This window comes from Podarcis gaigeae (assembly GCF_964106915.1).
Source record: "Podarcis gaigeae genome assembly, chromosome: 17".
Classification (NCBI taxonomy): domain Eukaryota; kingdom Metazoa; phylum Chordata; class Lepidosauria; order Squamata; family Lacertidae; genus Podarcis; species Podarcis gaigeae.
Window position 1 is genome coordinate 5,564,223 of NC_139694.1, and position 13,527 is coordinate 5,577,749.

General features: G+C 43.2%; 1 protein-coding gene across 1 annotated transcript in view; it reads right to left on the minus strand.

The window, feature by feature from the left end:
• RNF38 (ring finger protein 38) overlaps positions 1-12,531 on the minus strand; it is a 79,863-nt gene extending 67,332 nt beyond the window's left edge. Inside the window, exon 1 of the mRNA XM_083718968.1 lies at positions 11,785-12,531. Within this exon, the coding sequence (XP_083575094.1) occupies positions 11,785-12,319 (535 nt within the window). The 5' untranslated portion in view covers positions 12,320-12,531. The remainder of the gene's footprint in view (positions 1-11,784) is intronic.
• Between the last annotated feature and the right edge of the window lie 996 nt (positions 12,532-13,527).

Consider the following 13,527-nt stretch of genomic DNA (forward strand, 5'->3'; position numbering starts at 1 on the left):
TTATACAGGCAGGCTCTTGTTTACATGGGGGTTATGATCTGAGGCACTGCATGCGTCAGTGAAATCATGTATAACCGAAGCCCACTGAAAAAGCTTGCAAACAGGCTTCCGCTTTTTTAGTGATGTTTCAGTGACATCTTTATGACGTTTCCAGGTCACTTCCGGATTCAGCACAATACACATATGCAGGGTTGTAAATATACTGAACACGCATAAAGGGGGGCTGCACATGTGTGCACATGCATGTTTGGGGGGAGAGTATAATCTACAAATTTCTATGCATACATATTTCTGCACCTCAGCTTACTTTTGAGTTTGGGTATTGTATTTCCTTTTTGTGTATGTGTCTCTTGAGGTGACATGAGAACATGTGAAAGTTCTATCTGAGGACTCATTGACTCACACAAGTTATAGGAAGAACCTTGCTAGACTTGCTAAATGAGAACTATCTACTGCAGCATCCCACCACCTTGAAAGCTAGAAGCTAAATGGCACTTTAAACTTAGGTTATGGGTTCATTTTTTCACACGGTCTTTTTCAGATGTGTTTTGCTTTGGGATTTATTTTAAAAAATAAAGGGTGGTCTAGGAATTATTTCAAACAACAGCCATCATTAGGAAGGTTTGGTGCTGATACTGACCAACTCCATGCCACCCAGTAAACTTCACTGAGCAAGTTCTTTCCAGTCCAATACTGGCTCTCAACAGCTACATGAAATGGGGACATGTTTAAGTTATGTGCTTCTGGCTATTAAATATTACCATTTATATATTTACTTATTTATTGAGACTTAATTCCTTTATTAACTGTACTTTCCAAGTCTTTAGTAATTAATTCAGAAGCTTCAAGAGAAATGTCACTTAGCAGAGGTACTGAGTTATTTCTGCATGTTTGCACTCCATTAAATACTGTAAACCTCTGCTGTCCAACTTTTCATTAAGGATGTGTTGCAGACTAACCTAATTTAAGGTATTAAAATGAGGCGCACACTAAATATGGAAGTCCAATTTTCATCTACCAAAAATCAATACATTTTTTTTAATTGCTAAGAAACTATTGAACTTGCTCATAATAAATTATGAAAACTCTATTTTTTTATTTAAGGGTATCATGAAATGTCAATTTTAAGGATACAACTTGCTATAAAGCTACAGTACATGCTTTTCAATTACAAGGCAAAACATACTGCTTTAAAACAATTTTTAAAAAAATATTCAAGATTCACACTACTGAAAATGTACAACATCTGACAAGATTGCTGTGGACTAGCGGTTTTTCATTCACTGCTTTTTACATGGTTTATAACCTTCACATGATGAATTTTGCATATTCAAAAAAAGACTGAATTCTTTCAAACTAAAGCAGTTTAGAATACAGTTTTTCATAACCCCTCAGCACAGTATTTGATAGTAAAACTGGTGAATACGTGCCTTTTGATTATGAACACTTTTACTGCCTTTTAAAAAAAAGAAACTGAAGCATGTTGAAGACTAACCCTAAGGATCTTAGTACAGTTAATAAAACAATCCTAAATACCATGAGAGATTTGAGGTATTGAGATATTAGCAAGCATGCAAGGGTACCCCAAATACTGCCTTGACATATTCAAAACTTATTTTTATAAAGTTTCCCTTAATAAAGCCAAAAACATCTACTTATAAATAAACTAGCCAACTAAAATGTTCCATTACAAGGAAGATCTCACCTCCCAACCGAGAAACCTGTCTCTAGCCAAGGCCTGTACAAATTCTGACTCACCAAGCCAAATGCAACCAGCAGTTATGTATGGTAAACCTCCTGGGTTTTTTCTGCCTGTCTAGGACAGCAAAACATGAAGCAAAACATGAATGGTGACTGCAAGCTACTGGCAGGCCACAATAAATGGGCTGGCTCACATACTGAGCAAACCTGCCCAAGCTGCTCCCCTCTCTATCACCTACAAGACAGAGATATGGCTCAAGATTGCTTTCCTCTTCATTTTGCCTCTGTGTCTCTAGGATCTAGTTCTTATATGAAAGAGAAGTTAAGTTGCTCAGCAAAATGTCCCATCCCAATATTGCTTTGCTAATTCAAGGACTAAGGCCAAATATGCACACTATCTTGAAAGCATTCTAAAAACATTTTTTCTGGGCTACAGATTGCTGGGAATTGTAAGTCTGTGAGGAGTAATGTACAGTGCCCAGAATTACTTTGAGAAGAATGTGCTTCAAAGTCAGTATGTACACAACCTATGGCTACAATCCTATGCACATTTGCCATCAAACAAGCATACATATGAAATGGTGGCACATATCTTTGGCATTAATTATGAATATACTGATGAAAACCTGAATTATGCATATCAAACATGAATTTTAATTATTTAACAAAATGTATATACCCCCTCAATGATTTTCATAACATTTGACATACAAACAGTTTTTTCTACTTCCTGATTTCATCTGGGGAAAGTGTTTTCACTTTATTAAACTGCACATCAGTCCTGTAAAGTTGGTCTTTAGAAATACCATTTCCATAGATATACCAAGGATGACAGAATGACTTGCTCAAGGCAATCCAGAAGATTCATGAACAGTTTGCCTAGTCAGTACTGGGGACACTAATTTCTAAACCACAGCAGTGCTTGAAACTCTCATTGTTCTAGGCACATTTTGTGACAGGGAATTTCATTAGCACAAGCAGTTTCTGAGCTCTGGGTGCCGTACTGCACCTAAGATTTCAGATTAAAACTGCAGAGTGGAAGGAAAGGAGGACCTTTTTCTGCCTCTCCACTTCTAGCTACTCTCTGAAGAAGAGACCCTTTTAACAATATTAGGGGGGTGGGCAGGGGAAGGACTAGACCATGTAAAAAATGAACTTAATATTTTAGCTGCAGTTCATTCATTTTCAGCTTTGTATTCTTGTTATAGAAAAGGGAGCCTGGACATTCCATTGTTGCACCCATAACCTAGGTTTAAGGTGCCATTTAGCTCCTAGCTTTCATCTCAGTTTCTAACACTGAACTACAGTGACACTTCAATCATGTATTAAGTGTAGTGATCTCAGATTACATTTTAAAAAGTGAGGAAATAGGGAAAAGGTTTGACTAATAAATTTCACAGAACACTTTAACTCTACTTGGCCAAAACTGCTGATAAAACAGGGGGGGATTAAACACAGAAATTCACTGTCCCATCTTACTATTTGCCGGTACTTTTGTGATAGCCAATTTCAATAAATAAAGAGCACTCTGAAGATCTGGCCCAAACAATTCTAAATGCAGAAACTCCATAATTATACTTTTCTAACACCCCAGATATTTATAGTTCCCTTGCAAGTATCACAATCCTATGTGTGTTTAGTCTTAGATATAGGTTCTCAAAATTCAGGAGGAAGGCACTTGCTCCCAGGGAACTGTACATAGGATTGCAGCCTAAATGAATTATTTGGGATTATAAAGAGCAACAGTTTAAAATACCATGTTGACACTCCTTTGGCCCACCTATCTCTCCAATGTTTATGTAACATACAATGAGCCAAGTTTATTATTATCATTATTGTTTATTAAATGTGTATACTGCACTTTATTCAAAGATCCCAGGACAGTTCACAACAGAAAAATACAAAATGAGAATACAATTTTTTTTAAAAAAACCAAACCAATAAACTTCCTTCCACATAAAATGTTAATTAGCTGAACACATGATTGAAGAGAAACATTTTCACCTGGCATCTAAAGATATGGCATCTCCCTGGGGAGAGCATTCCAAACAGGGAACCACTGCAGAAAAGGCCTGTTCTGGTGTCACCACCATTCAGACCTCTTGTGGAGAAAAAGGGCCTCAGATAATGATCACAGGATAGGTTCATATGGCGAAAGGCTGTCCTTGAGGTATTGCGTTCCTGAGCTATTTAGGGCTTTATAGTCCAAAACCAGCACTTTTTATTGGTCTAACGTAACTGGCACCCAGTACCATTGGGCCAGGATTAGTGTAATATGCTCAAACTGTCTTGCCCCAGTGAGCAACCTGGCCACCAAATCTGCACCAGCTGAAGTTTCTGAATCATCTTCAGAGGCAGCCCCACATATAACGTGTTGCAGTAATCAAGGTAGAGGTTGCCAGATGACCTAAGTTATGCTATCCCTGTCCAGATATATGGGTGCAGCTGGGCTACAAGCAAAAGCTGATGGAAGGTACTCCACACCACGGAGGCCTCCTGAGCCTTGAGCAACAGTAAAGGATCCAGATATACCCACAAGCTACATGCCCACTTCAGAGGGAGTGTAACCCCACCAAGACTTAAACTATGTCATTTTGATATGGAAAGGTGCATATTTTGAGGCTACTTTCAATGTTATTTTTATTCTCTACAGAGTGACATTCCAAATATGGAGGCACAATGGACCAATTTAAATCACACCTCCCATGTATCTGATGAAGTGGTTCATGCCCACAAAAGCTTATGCCACAATAACCTGCCACAAAATTATTTTGCCTTTACTGTAATATTGTTATCCTTCTGATATTACTCCATATTGTACGATTTATTTAAGGCATTTATATACCACTTGATCATTATCAATTCTAAGCAGTGAGAGTAAAAATAAACCACACAGAGAATAAAAAGGCATCACTAAGCCAAACACTACATTAATATGCCTGGTGGAAGAAGAAAGTCTTTGTCGTGTGCCTGACGTTCAGCAAGGAGGGTGTCTTTCTAATCTCAGGGGGGACTTTCACAGGACTAGGCCAGCACAACACTGAACGCTCAGCTTCCAAAGTAGTTGCAAGCTGTGAATCTGAGACATGGGGGACCACAAACAAGAGACTCCCCCAAATTTCTTTGTGCTCAAGCAGGAATATAAGAGATCAGGTGGCCCTTAAGATATCTTGGACCAGAGTTGTTAAAAACCTTGTAAAAATACAAGAACCTGGAACCTGTCCTGGTAACATATGAGCAGCCAGTGCAAGCTTTTAAGCACCTCAGTTATGTGCTGGCATATCCCCATTAAAAAAATCTGCCCACTGCATTTTGCATCAGCTGGAGCTTCCAGACTAGGCTCACGTGTAGCACCACATACAGTGCATTGGAACAATTAAGTCTTGAGGTTATGAAAGCATGAATCACCATGGCCAGGCTATCCCTGACTAGGAATAGCTGTACTTGATGCACCAGTAGCAGGTAAAACTGTAGTTCATACATTTCCTGAGTACACTTGCATACTAACTGGCTACTATAAAATAGTAAAACACTGATTTGTAAATAAAGACATCCTTAACCATCATAAGAGGATATTCCTATAATTATTTTAAGCTTAGATAGTACCCTTCAGCTCCCATCATCCCTGACCAATGCTGGAGCTGATGAAAAATGTAGTTTATCTGACATGCACTACATTGGCTACCCCTGGCGCTCGCTCTCTCTCTCTCTCTCTCTCTCTCTCTGTGTGTGTGTGTGTGTGTGTGTGTGTGTGAGAGAGAGAGAGAGAGAGAGAGACAGACAGACAGACAGACAGACAGACAGACAGACAAAGATTTCTGTTTGGTTGTCTCTGTCCACATGCATGACACAAAGCAAGGTCACTGAGTGCCTATCACTTTCCAAAAACTGCTTGTTGTTAGTGAGCAAAACTGTGTTTCTTCATGAAATCAAAAGTAAATATCCTCCTTGTTTGGTTAGTAAAGTAATAAAATATTCAGAACTGAACACACTGCAGATCTCAGGGAGTTACAAGGCATAAACGAAAAAACAAGTTCACCCAGGTGGGGTCCAGTGGATGATCCTAGGGAAATACAGAATTACATCTCCTGGATCCTATATCCTAGCAGGTTTGATGGTTTGCTTGTTTTTGGTTCAAAAAAAAAGCCCACAGTAATAACAGTCATATAACTAGGTCATATTTTTATGTTTGACTCAGATGTCTTTTTTTTAACCTGGTTTTCTTTTTCTTTTTTTACAGAAAAAGCAGACTTCAACTCAATTTGAGTGATAAAGGATCATGATTACAGATTAAGATTAGAAGAATATAGGCTTTAAAATATGCTAGATTTTTAAATTTCATAAACCAGATTTTTTAAAAAGATGCACAACTGAAATGCTAATAATTCAATCTTTTATTTTTAAAAATAACCCCCACAAAAGATACCAATTTACAGCTGCATATAGATATGCTCAACCTACAACTATACTACTGGTTTACTGCATGCTTGAATCACTGTACAGTTTGTACTTGACCAGCAGTAGTTTACTACTGTGTCCTCTGGGCTGCTTAAAATAGCTAGACAGTGTGATTTGAAAGGAGAGTGTAAGTCTGTCTGTCCTTCTAGGCAGAAATAGTTTGATAGAGTATTGATCAGGAGAGTCCACAAGTAGGATTCCCACGTGTTTATTTAAGGAGGGGGAGAGGAATACCATCAGATGCAGTAGAGGACAACACGCTTTTTATCATCAACTGTTGTGTAGAAGAAGGAATTCCAGCAGCATGAGAAGCTGAAACTACAAAAATTAGTTCTTCTACACTGAAACACCCTTTTCAAAAGCACTTACACCCTCATACACAATACAAGCGAGTATGGAACCTCCACTATGTCATATTATCAGCATAGAAACAAAGTAGGGAGGAACAGCAATGGTTACAGAGGCCCATTTGCGTGGTCAACAGCAATGACCACAAGTCTCTTACTGACGATCATCTTCTGCTGGCAGCCCAGCACAAAGCAAGAGACCCTTCCCCCTTCCCCCACATCACAGAAATCTGAGAAGGGAGGAGTCTCTCAGCTTCTGCTGGACAAGACAGTCAGGCTATGTGCACATTAGCAGCTTAAAACACAGTGAAATAAGTTTCCCCCTGCTGCATTTCAAGTTGCATGTGCACATTTATATGCACACTACAGAAGATGTGGGGATGTCTTCACCGATGCATGTTACCTGTTTGGTTTCCTTGCCCCTGCAACCCCTTCCCCCGAACATGAAGATCTCATCTGTGCATAAACTGCCATCCACACATGCACAATGGCTGTCTCCAATGTGTGCACCTCAGCTTAACTGCAAAGTGAATGTGGCTTAAGTTTTCCTTCCAGGTTGAAGCTGGTTTGAGAGAAAAAGCATCAGACAGCAGTATTTCTAAAGAAACTACAGCAGAGCTTTCTAAACTTTTCATATTGGTAACACATGGGGAGTGTTTGCATGACACACTGCAGCCAACACACTAATGTGTTACAACACAGTTTGGAAAGCTTTGAACTACAGTACAGGGTTGTTAGTAACAACATTTGTATACAGATTTATACTCAGCAGCGGGAGTGCACTGGAGCCAGAATAAATGGTAAGATGCATGCAGCTGCGGACTCTTGTTCCTTTCCCAAATTATCCAGGCCCAGCATGATACAAAACACCTCACTTACCCAACAGTCACAGTTGGGCAATGCCTTTAGTAGGGCCAACCAAAATGTCACCAAAGTGTGGCGAGCTTTTGAGTTCTCTAGAACTCTTCATCAGAGAAGGTGTTACACAAGGTCTCTTTAATTTAGCACAGCCAAGGACATCCCCTCAAAGCGCTTGGTAATACTATACAATTTGGCTTCATTTGGCTTTTTTACTTAGTACATCAAAATTAATCAGTGGCTTTGCTAAATTAAAGGCTGCCATGTTTCGCTTTACTTCTGGTCTCTGCCTACCCAGCAACCTGTGTGTTCTATTTAAGGTTTGGGATTGATCTGGGTTACAAATTAGACCTTAATTTCTCAGAAATGAGTAGCATTCATTGCTTTTTTATCCCAGAATTCTACATGTGTAACCTGGTTTCTATAGCACCTGAGAGGGACTTATCCAACCTGCAATCTTAGAACAAGCTAACCTCACAGCTACAACATCATCCTAATGTTTGAACCTTGTTATCCTTTGTCTCCCACCCACCTTCAACCCCTGCTTTGTCTACCATCTTGCCTGAAGAAGAGTTCTGGATAACATGAAAGCTTACCACAGATTTTAAAATTTATATAACGAGTTTATTCAATGACTGAATAAACTGAATAATGTGCCTCCTAAATCTGTCTTGAGGGTTCCCCCAACCCCTCAGAGCAGATTTGAAGATTGTGCAGAGAACACACAGGAAGAGGACAGGGGAAGGTAAAGGGTTGTATCAATGATGACAATGGCTTGCTACAAAGGTCAGCCAAAGTATGAACTCCCAATTGCTTTACTCTCCATTGAAGCAATAGTTCAACCAGAAACTATGCAAGGATAAGCCACTGTTGTTGTGCGAAAAGGAGGGATTGATCACCCACAACTAACCTCTTCTTGGTTTAGAGTGACATCATTAATTGGAAGTCTATTCCATTTATTTTTAAAAATAAAATAAAATGCAATAAAGTCTAATACTTGTCTCCAAGATGTAATGGGAGTGCTTTATGTTTTCCTATGACAATTCCTATGCACACTTACTTGAAACTAGTCCCATCATCTCAGTGGGTTTTCTCGAGTAATCATGTGCAGGTGTAAATATGCAAGTTTGAATTTTTCAGGTCTAAGAAATAACTCTAATGAAAAGAAGAACTGAAACCATTTTGAATTACTACAGCCCAATGTAAAACTAACACTTTATTTGAAAGTATTACATGTGCCATCATTACTGGCTCTGCCCCAGGACTACATCAGTCACTTTAGCTAAACATTAAAAATAACCTAGTATTGAAGCAGGCTCTCTATACATTACAAATTATGTCACATATTTTGCTCTTTATTCCACATTACTCCATTTAATGACTTCAAAAGTATTCAAATTAAATAAAAATGGAATAACAAAGCGTCTGCCAGAATGTTTAGAATTGAGATTCTTAAAAATATTTGCAGTTCTTAAAGTCGAACAGAAAAAGATGTATCTCTCATTGAATACTATTGTAAATAATCCCTTACAGTAAGACAGGCATAGGCAAACTCGGCCCTCAGGATATTTTGGGACTACAACTCCCATCATCCCTGACCACTGGTCCTGTTAGCTAGGGATGATGGGAGTTGTAGTCCCAAAACATCTGGAGGACCGAGTTTGCCTATGCCTGCATTAGGACAAGGCCTAACGTTCAAAATCAGGTATCAGCTGCTCAGCACAAAGCCAATTCAATAAAAGAAGATGTATTTAACTTTTTTTGGTTATCTGAAATTCAGCTACCTCAATTAAAAAAAAAAAAAGATTTTGCCCAGCTGAAATAAATACATATCCAGCCCACAAGTACTGTTTTCTCAGCATACTAGGTTTACAGGTTTCTGAAGAAATCAGGACCAGGAATCTTTCAGATCATACTAGCCCCACAAACGCAAATTCATGGGGGTTTATGACATGTGAACTTTCAGGAGAGCAATAGAATTCATGTCCTCAAGTATTAACAAGCAACTCTAATTTTAAATGCAAATCATATCTAAGATTATCTTACTGAGGTGAAAGTTGACATTTAATAAAATACATTGATCATTTTTACATTACTTAGTGGGTGCAGTGCAGAAAATTATTATCTCCAGCACCCAGAAAAAGTTGCTTAATTTAGACAAAACTTGAACCTATCACAATGTAGTTCAAGAGCCTGATCTGATACTGAACTCATGGATACCTGACACCTGATTTTTAAAGAAGTGCTCATATGAGCAATGCAACTTGTAGAGTGTCTTTCCTTCACTAGTGAGTAACCACAACCAGCCCACGTACATGTGGAATTAGGAGGAAGATCATCAAGGGCAGAGGGAGTGACTTCCAAGAAGAGTTAAAGCTCTGGCACTTCTAATTTATTCCAAACTATTAATTCATAAAATGGTATTAGTCAGGAAACACCTGGAAATATTGCCTTACTGTATCAGTTATTATTCTTAAAGCCATGGGACAGTTTGAACACCTCAAGTCAAAAGCAGAACCAATAAGATTTTGAACAGTCAAGAAAGCAATTACAATCACAGGCTCAAAGGGAAAAAAATATTTTAATTAATTTACAAATAGATGGGCACTCTCAACTATGAGTTCCCCTGTGAATGACATGATTCTTTCTATGGAACCAAGAAAACCCAGAATACTCCCTTGAAAAATAATAATTATATACCATGTATACTTGATGTAAAGATGTCTACTTGGTATGGATATTATTGTATGATATAGTGCATATTATGTGACAGTGGTTGTTCTAGGGTCTAGAGCAGTGGTTCCCAACCTTTTTTTGGCCATGCCCCACCTAAGCATCTCTAAAATCCTGGTGCCCCCACCCCCTGGTGACATATAATTCTTATTATTCAAAAAGTGAATTCCTATTCACATGGAGGAAGCCTAAAAGGCCATTAAATTGGTTTAAACGAGCTTCCAAATTGCCCCCCTTAAAAATCAAATTGCCCCTCTGTGGGGTGTGTGCCCTAAGTTGGGAACCACAGGTCTAGAGTTTTCTTTGGCAGGCATTTCAGGTCTTCCAGGGCCACAAATTCTGATATCTGCGAAAGGTGAAAAGTTTTTTCTCCCCTCTCTCTTCTCCCACCACAGCATCTTGTTAGGTTCAACGCCACACTGAACTTCGTCACATTATTTCTAGCTTCAATGCACTTAAAAGTTTTAGCTGTTCTGAAAATCACCAGCTGCAAAATTGCTGAAGTTATTTAGTTGTGAGCTTTCTCCCCCCCCCCCTCAAAGCCAGCTTGTGTTTTTTTTCATCTCCCTATGTACACTATTGCCATTTCACTCCAAAGACAGTCTTCCAGCTTCCAATTCCAGGGGACAACACAATTTACAATCGTCCACACCGATTCACAGGCTACTACACCAAGTTTATTACAGTACTAAAGAATCAGGAGCCTCTTTCCCAGAAGTGGAAGATGCATGTGTGTCGCCAAAGCACAGGAAAAGTTCTCCCCATGTCCAAGGCCTTCTCCCCTCTCTCTCTGCCCCTCCACACACAAAAAGTCAGCATGTTTAATGCCCTTCCTATTAAAAGAGAATACACACACTAACACACTTAACACCGACCCACAAACACAGAGGAAGAGCAAAGCACCACTGAGAAGCAGAAGGGGTGATGGAGGAGAAGTAGCGCTGAATGGGACAACTTTTGTGGGAAATCAAAATGCTGGGGTTTTTTTTGTGGACCTTCAGCCCCCACCTCACCCCTCTGAGGAAAAGCAGCTTCCATTTCCATCCTGCCTAACACATGTTGTTGAGAAGGGGGGGGGGTTGCTTTTGGTGGTTGGGGTGCTGTTGTTTTGTACTCTTTGTCTCTGGCTTTTAATCATTTCCTCCGTTTATTATGGCTTCTCTTTAGAAGACCCCGCACCTGGCAAATGAAGGCATCATTTGAAAAGCCAGGAGGCTTTGAAGAGCCAGCGCTCTTTCGACGAGGCGGGCATCCTCAACGCACTTCACGAGGAAGTTGCGCCCTATTGAACTCGGTGGGACTTCCAACTCCCAAGTAAACAGGATTAAGTTGAAGGCTGGGCCAAGGCATTCCCAAGTTTTTTATTTTTTTATCCTTCCCCCCGTTTCCCCCTTTTTGTGGGGTGTTTCCCCCGTTTTTTTTGTTTTTTTTTGTTCCCGGCCCCCGCCTTCTGGAATATTTGCTCGGCGCCTCACGCGGAATTCACCTCAGCACCCACTTATTAGTCACCTCACAAACATCCTGTCACCTCCCGTTCCCTCACAGGCTGCCTCCCCGAGACCTCTTCCTCCCCACCGAGACCCCCCCCCATGTTTACTCCCCACAGCCGCCCCCCCCCATTCCCACATGGCCGCCCCCCAGCGCCCCCTCGCCCAAACCTCGCCTGGGTGGGCCTTCCCCCCTTTACCTGGCGCGGGCGCCCTGGCTCCCGGCGGGGCCCTGGGGTGCCCGTGTCCAGCGGGGCTCCCTCTGCCTTGGCTGCGGGCGCCCAACTCGGGCAGGCTCGGCCCATGGAGATGCGGCGGGGCAGGCGGAGGCGGCGGCTGGAAGTGCGCGGCGGCGGCGGCGGCAGCGGCAGCTGCCGTGGCTGTGGCGCCGCCGCCGTTCATGGCGAGGAGGCTGAAGAATCCGGAGCGGGAGCGCGAGCGCGTCCGTGGGGGCTCAGGCGGCGGCGGGCCCGGCGGAGACGACGGCGAGAAAGCCAGCAGGGCGGGCGGTGAAGCGGCGCCGGAAGGAGCCGCCGTTCTGCCGCCGGCTGCCCTCGCCACCGCCGCCGCCTCCCCGGCGGCGGCCTGGCCGTGGCGGTGGGGCTCGGGGCGCTCCTCGGCGCCTTGGTGCTGCTTGGCGGGGTCCCGGTCCCGGAGGCGGACGGAGGCGGCGAAGGGGCGGGCGTCGGGCTGCTGCACCGCGCGGGGGTGCGAGTTGGCCGCCGCCACCGGCATTCGGCCTCGCTCAGGGTGCCCGGCTCAGCCCCACCGCGCTGGAGGGAAGGGGGGTCCGCCGGCCAAAGCCCTTCCTCTCTCTCTCTCTTTCGCCCCCCCACCCCGGGAGTAGTTGGGGCGGGCGGTTAGGCAAGGCTGCGAAATATGGGGAAGTGCAGCGGCGGCGCTCGTAGAAGAAGAAGAAGAGAAGAGAAGAAGAGGGGGAGGAAACTTCCTTAAGAGGAGGAGGAGCAGCCGAGCAAAGTACACCCGGGGGGGGGGTGGAAGCGGAGGGGAGGGAGGAGGGGAGGAGAAAGAGAGAGAAGCGGCAGCTGCCCCTGGCTTGTACGCCCCCCCCCCAACTGCTTCCTCCACGCCCGGCCCACGAGCGTGTTCCTCGTGGGGGTGTAATTCGGTGCAAGAGAAAAACAAAGGTAGCCGATCTTCCCAGGAAACGCAGCTGCTGCGAGCAGCAGCACCGCCTCTTTGCAAAAGCAGCAGCAGCACGCCGTCAGGGGGAGGGAAAGCGAAGGGCATCCACGCCGCGGATTTCTAAACACGCACACACACACACCCTTGGGCCCTCCTCGCCGAAATATACTGGCGGGACAGCGGCGAAATCCACTCCTGATTCGCATCCGGTGTGGCGCTGGGAGGCGGCGGAGAGCAGAGAGCGTGCGCGCCCGTTTGCAAGAAATAATATGGAGATCTGCCTTTGTGCCGCCGTCTCCTTTTTGTATCCCTGGGAAAAGAAGTTTCTCGCCTCTGCTACTGCAGACCCCGAATGAGAAACTCCCTCCGTTGGCCGTTTCTCCCTCCCTCCCAGCTCGGCTGACGCCGCGTAAACTATGCAATGGGGGTTTGGTGTCAGCAAGCTTTTCTTATTTCTTTTCTTTCTCACTTCGGGACCACCCCCGTCCGCGTGGATCGGCCAGAAACAGGAAACGGCGTGTTTGCAGAACTGTATCAGTACAGGGACTCATGCAGAGACGGCAATCGATTGCGCCACTTCCCCTTCCTATGGAAATAGCCGCCTTTTCGACCTCCTCCCGATTTTCCTTTCTTCCGCACCTCTTCTTCGTCGCAACTGCATTCGAGCGAACTAGCAGCTCCAGACATTAAAGGGTTCTAGGTGGCAAAAGAGGCTGGATCTGGCTGTTATAGGGGCTTCCTACATCCACAAAGCTAACCCTGCAGTGCAGAGTCTGTTTCCTACCTCCAGATGCTGT